This window comes from Dicentrarchus labrax, unplaced genomic scaffold, assembly GCF_905237075.1.
Source record: "Dicentrarchus labrax unplaced genomic scaffold, dlabrax2021, whole genome shotgun sequence".
Classification (NCBI taxonomy): Eukaryota; Metazoa; Chordata; class Actinopteri; family Moronidae; genus Dicentrarchus; species Dicentrarchus labrax.
This window is the reverse complement of record NW_026136712.1, coordinates 10,722,618-10,729,269: the sequence shown is the minus strand read 5'-3', so window position 1 is coordinate 10,729,269 and position 6,652 is coordinate 10,722,618. Positions and strand designations below refer to the sequence as shown.

The following is a 6,652-nucleotide window of genomic DNA, read 5'->3' as shown; positions in this document are numbered from 1 at the left end:
AAAAAAAAATGTAGAGGGGGCTTCAAAAGTAGTGTTAACGGGAGACAGATTTTTGACATGCTTCCCAAGCCATCTGCTTTGGGTTAAGGCTCGGAGACACAGTCAAATATGGAGGAGAGAGAAGAGGGGAGTAAGACTGGGGAAGATGGCGAGGGCAGCAGGGAATAGAGGGAATGCAATATTGACAGGCAATGGTTGAAAGCTATTTATTTGGATTGTGAAGCTCTCTGTTTTGAATTGTTGTGGCATGGGGCTTATGTTTATGCACGACAAGAGATATTTAGCCAGCCAATCCAAAGATACAATAAGTTGATCTTGTTCTTGCAGCTATTACAAAAAAATATTTAAGTGGGCTATCATACTGGATTTTAGAATGGAAACAAATATTCTGTGGTTCAGATCTCAGGGTTCTTGGAAATATCTAGTTTTAAATACTTTTCAGTTTTGACAATTCCAAAAAACCTGTGATGGCTCTGGTTGGTTCTGAAATCTGTCAGCCTGCCAAAGACTGTTCTGCAGGAGACGTCACAACACAAAACTAATTAGGAGATGTGCTTCAGACATATCTGTTGATTTGAAGGGAGGGGGACTTTGGGATTTCAGAGTTGTACTATCTCTGTGGCTCAAGGCTATTTCCAAATTACCCCAGCACCTCGCCAAATTTCTTAACTCTCCTTATCTTCTGATATTAGCTCATTTATTTCAGCAAGAAAAAGATATGAAATGCAAAAACAATGTTGTTTTTGTCGGTACAGCTCTGCTTGGTGATGTTTTTGGTCTTTCTCTGAGTCGCTCCTGTTTACTCCCCTCTCTCCTCTCCAAGCTGTCTGTCTCCATCCACCCCCCCTGTGCCATTCTACCAGTCCCCAGTGGGCACAGTCAGCCAGTCTGGCCAGGCCTGCCCCTTGCTGTGCCCCTGCACTGGATAAGCTCCTGCCTGGACCTTGGGTAGAGGCCTTTGTATAGAGCCATGGGGGTGTTAATGTGTGTATGTGTTTGTGTATGTGTTACGTGTTGGTGTGTGTGTGTATAGTATTCACAGCAGAAGGGGAGAAGGGGGTCCTATCTGTGCCTAAGGGCTGCCCCCCAACGCACCCTCACCATGCGCCCTATTGAGACCTAAGGGAGCGTGAACAATCACTGCAAAACCAAAGAGCTAAGTCCCCTTGTTATACAAGCCCAATTTTCAGCACCAGCCCCACCCCTCTCCAACGTGGTGCGTCCCACCCCCATCCCAGCACCCCAGCCCCACTCGTCAGAGGTTGACGGGCTTCGTTAAAGCGAGCCAGGGTCCTTTTATGGTGTTATTTAATTAGCCATTCCACAGCAAACTGCCATCCGGCACCACCACTACCATTGCCCCGCCACCCCGCCGCCCCCATCCTCTTTTCTGAAAACACCACCATCTTCAACACCACCACCTCCTTTGCCTTCACCCCCACTTACTCAACATCATCACCATCACCACCCCTCCCCACTGTGCTGACCGGTCCCCTCCTCTCTCCTCTCCTTGTCTTTATCTCGAGTAATTAGCCAGGGGATGGGGGTGGACTCATTGCGAGGTTGCTTGGCAGTATTAGTGCTTGAGACTAGGAGGAAGGGAAGTGTCTCTCCCTGCATGGGGTTCACCACCCCAAGACCTGTGGAGGAAGACAATAGAAATGGCCAGTTCTACAGTAGCCAGCTCAGCCTTACTGTCCCCGCAGCCCACTGAGCTCTGTCTACACTGGCACCCTAATCATTAACCAGATTATGACTTTGTGTGTCTGCATGCATGTTGGAGGTGTCAGCAGGAATTAACTCATGGGAGTGTGGTTAATGAAGTTAAGATTGGTTTATAAAGTCAAGAAAATTTCCAGCACTTCTGGAAATAAAAGTTCCTCCATCCTTCAACAAGAAGGTTACTTTTTATATTATACTCATATTGAGGATAATTCCAGTTAATTACTTCATTTTGGCATAATAGTTATGGCATTGGTTCTTAGATCTTTGATCACAAAGCTGGTGAGCAATTTGACTTGATATGCACCATTACTATGAGCACACATTCCTTCCCCATGCACTCAAACACGAGTAGTCAAACAGTGATTGAGAGAGTGAGTCTGGGGAGCCCCTGACTGCAGGTCCACACCGTGCTGGATCGACGCCCTCTAGTGACCACTACAAAAGACAAGCACAATGACAAGTCGAAATACACAATAACTCTGGCCAATCTGTCTAAACTGCACAGGATAAAACCAACTTAAAGCCAGGGTCAAATTCATAGTGAAAACACATCTAAACAAAGTTTAACCACATTTTGTGGGTGATTTTAATAACACAATGAGTAAAACAGTTAGTTATGTATGATTCAAATTTCGCTAAATATATGTATATCAGATACATTAAAATATATATTTTTAAATAAATGTATTGCTGTTTGACTAGAAGTAAACTTCTCCACCCTTTGTTTTTCATTAAAATAACTGCATTTGAATACCAGCTTATTATGGGTTTACTGGAAGCTATTATGGCTCAACAAAATCTCTAAATAGTTGATAGTCAATAAATTAAACTTGCCGGAATAATTTTATTTTTAAGTGGCTTATAACATGGTTCATGCTAAAGTAAAAAAGTCCAGCTTGGCCTAATGACTGCTCAGCATGGGAAAGGTACCGCTTAGTTATCCGTGGCCATATATAGCCTTTAATTACGCGCCTATTTTGTGACCCCTAAGTTCAACGGGCCAATTCCTGTGTGGACCCAAATGCTGACGAACAAAGGTGGAATGTGATGCCCCTTTTCCGTAGACAAGCTACTAAACGTTTCCCATCAATTTCATGGGAAAGTTCAAGCCAAGAAAACTCTTAAACGCCTCAGCTGAGTATTGACAGCGTATTGAACCTATTAGTGCATCACAGACATGTTGCTGATGGAAAGCGCGAGAGATAAGTGCTCCTATAGCTCTTAAAGTGTGTAGAGGATTCCAGAAATTCTGTAAAAATGCACAACGCTGCTCATGTTGTGGAATATGACATTATAATACGGGATAAAACCGGTGCGTTAGGACCCAGTTGATCGTTGTGATTGTGGCTGATATTTTCCACGTTGTGAGGGGAGGGGGTGGCCCGGAGGGGGGGCTGTCAATCATAGTGAAAGTGGCCGGGGTGGGCAGGCCCCTCTGACACTTTGTACCGTCGGAGGGGGATATTTAACTTGGGACTGAGCACCACTCGCTACAGACACACTCACACACAGTGTGCCTAAGCAAAGAAACGCTCCAGCGCCAAGTCTCTCAGACTCCTGAAGTAGGAGCGACTCAGTAGGAGCTTCTGTACCAGTTATCAAAGGAGACGCTCCCTCAGGAATTGACCGCTTGCATCGACCGGGCAAAGAGGCTCCAGATTATGGACTGTCTCGTTATGCTGCGACAGCGGGACCTGGGGCTTTTCTGAAAGGATTCAGCAATGCCACAGTGAAGGAACTCTGAACTAATAACGTTTACTGGCTTTCTGCAGTTTGCAGTTGATATGCACTGACACTGCAGTTTGCTGTAACGCCGCTTTTCAGCGTTGTTTTTTATTTCATGCACAGCGGAGAGTTTTGTGGGAATGCTTCAACCTGAGACTTTTATGTAAAGAGCTGCTCTGCGATTTGGAACATCCCCTGGAAAGAGAAATGGCTGTTATTGCATAAGTTGAGATTGCATCCCACTGCGAGTGCATTTTTGTCTAAGTTTTGGACATTTTCAGTGAGGTGCACATATCGACGGCTGGAATACCACCAAACTGGCTGCATAGACCATTTCCTCAGTCCATGGATTGTGCGCTCTGGGACCTTGTCAAACCTGAGAGCGTCAGGCGACGTTGAGAGAAGCCACGTTTATAAAAGTCGTGCGTAAAAATAACATTGGCCAAGGCAGCCCTCATTGCCGGGCGCGTGACATTTAAAACTTGGTGAAGTACTCTTTTGTGCGCCCTTCTCCCTCGGGACGCTCCGGATCTATTCTGTCTCTTTAGAAAACACTTCATTCCATGCAGCTCTCGCCTCGGCCGCTGTCATCCAGTGTAGACAGTTCGTCGTGGCTTCGAGTCCCCGGGGTAACCATGACAACCGAAAGAAACCCAAAGTGAATCCAAGGGAGCGGGGTGAGGCCGGAGAGAGCGTGAATAGAGTTTTCCCCATTTTGTTTTGTGCTTTTTTGTTTAGACTAAACACTTTTCTGCAGAGCAGGGGCACCGCTTCGCGCTGCAGGGTTGCGTCAGCGGGCAAATTGCAAAGTTGAAGGAGCCCTAAAAAGCAAAGCACTCCGCTCCATGTCATTCAAACCCGACGTGGTCTATTAAAAGTATCGCCTTGCTGGAGACTGAACTTCTACTATTTATGAAGCCCCAGGCTCGTCCTTGCAGAGAATTCATTAACCGGGAAAAGAATTGAACATTATTTACGCGAGAAGAGCCGGTGCGTAAAACAAGAGGGATAATGGGCCTCTCACAAACGCTACTCTTTTACGTGCTGGTGTGCGTTCACCTTGGAGTTTCCCAGCATTACCTTCGTCTCCGTCCATCGCCCAGTGATCACCTCCCCGTGCCAGACCTTAAGGAGGACCCCGACCCGGAGTACGACCCCCGGGAGCAGGACTTGGCCGAGAGGACTCTGAGGAAAAAGCTCGGCAGCAACTTTGACCCCAACTTCATGTCCATCAGCTCGCCCATGCTGGTGAACCTCTCCGCATCAGACAACCAGGTGAAGCTGCAGGGGCCAATGCCTAACGAGATTAAAAAGCTGGACCTCACAGAGACCCCCTATGGAAAGCGGGTAAAAGTGGGCAAGAAGGCCCGTAGGAAATTTCTGCAGTGGCTGTGGACCTATACGCACTGCCCAGTGGTGTACACCTGGAAGGATTTGGGCGTGAGGTTCTGGCCACGTTACATCAAGGAGGGAAACTGTTTCTCTGAGCGCTCTTGCTCCTTCCCTGAGGGGATGTCTTGCAAACCCGTCAAGTCAATCAACAAGATTTTCCTCCGGTGGTATTGTCAAGGGTTTCTAAGACAGAAATACTGTACGTGGATACAGGTGCAATACCCAATCATCTCAGAGTGCAAGTGTTCGTGCTGATTTTCTCTAAGGAAGTGGTCGAGGGGGGAGTGGACTGGAAATACGGTTTCTATTGCACTGTTAACTCTCTACAGAGGTGGGCACCATAGCAAATCTATTTTTTTATATAGCATTTTAAGTGAAATACCAACATTGTACATATTTAAGAAAAATGCAGCTATTTTTTCTAATTGAACCAGGACCATATTTTATTCTCAACCCTGAAACGTGTTTTTTGGGGGAACACGAGCACTTCATAAGGAAGAGCTTTTTTGATATTTTTATGAGACATTGAAGATGGAATGCATATGCTACACTTCTCCAAGAGGTGAACTTTTTTTTTCAACTGAACATTGATGCTGACTGTAATTTCACTGCAATGCTGCCTAGAGTTTTTGTATAATATTAATATCAATAATAATTAAATTGTAAAAAAAAAAAGTTGAGGTTAAAGATATATATAAAGGCGTGAACTCAGCTTTTTTGGAATACATAGTATTGTAGAAATAAACAAATCTGTACGTTTTATTTATTATTTTAACGATTGTGAGTATAGAGCATAAGGAAAGAGAATAGCAGAGTATACCAGAAAAAATATGGGAGATGTCTACTTGAATATTTCTAAAAATAAAAAAAAAATACAATAAAATAAATAAAAAAGTAAAACATATCAGTGTACATGTTATGTTTACACGTTTTAGCAATAAAGTCTATCTTTTCAACGTGTATTAGTGTCAAGCCATGTTGCTTACAACGAGTGTCTATATCCAGGGGGGCGTGTACACTGTAAAAAATATCTGAACATGGTGTCTCGTTCAGTCTTAAATTCTTTCCTTGCAAGAAAAGTCTGCTGATGGCTGAGAATATTCACTTGTTTGCAACAGACCGGAGATTCTGGAGTGTTATAACACCAATTTAATTTGATTCAGAAAAAAAAAAAAGATTTCAATAAGTTTTCTTCAATTGGAAACAAGTGAAATTGAGCCACGTTTTTATGAAAATGTTGTTTGAGACAATGCCAGACTGATATTTTTTACAGTGTAGACGGTCGGGCTCCGAGGTGGAGTGGAGTTACTAACTGCACAGTAAGTCCAAGCTTCAGTGATTCTGTGTGGACTGCCTGACGCTCCACGCCGTCACAGTGATTTTAGAAAGGCCTGATTTACTACGCTGTGTAATGCGCAACACATACCTCAAGCGCCTCCACAGAACTGGCATTCATTTGTCTCAGCCAGAGAGGGAGGAGAGACCACGCACATTCATCTGCCCCGTCTACGCACATGCTCGTTTCAGGGCTCCGAGGTGTTAACATAATGGGTAAAATATGATTCAGACATTTCAAACAGTGTCAGATGATGAAATGGCGAGCGTATGCGCGCAAGCCAGGGGCGTCTGGGGTCTGTGCTTTTTACTCTGGAAGCTCCACACAAGTTCCACTGAGGTATTTGTATAGAGGTGGACTGGAGCAGACCGGCGCCTATTCAAGTCTGACCGCCCTGGAGAGAGAGAGAGAGAGAGAGAGAGAGAGAGAGAGAGAGAGAACACAAAGCCCATAAAACAATGGTCAACTGTTTTT

General features: G+C 44.8%; 1 protein-coding gene across 1 annotated transcript; it reads left to right on the top strand.

Moving 5' to 3' along the window:
- Positions 1-3,191: 3,191 nt before the first annotated feature.
- Positions 3,192-5,802, top strand: nog2 (noggin 2). The gene has a single exon (XM_051418424.1). The coding sequence runs from the start codon at positions 4,462-4,464 to the stop codon at positions 5,095-5,097; it is 636 nt and encodes a 211-aa protein (XP_051274384.1). The 5' UTR covers positions 3,192-4,461; the 3' UTR covers positions 5,098-5,802.
- Positions 5,803-6,652: the final 850 nt, after the last annotated feature.

Coding starts and splice junctions, on each gene's coding strand:
- nog2 (XM_051418424.1), top strand. CDS start 4,462: ATGGGCCTCTCACAAACGCTACTCTTTTACGTGCTGGTGTGCGTTCAC.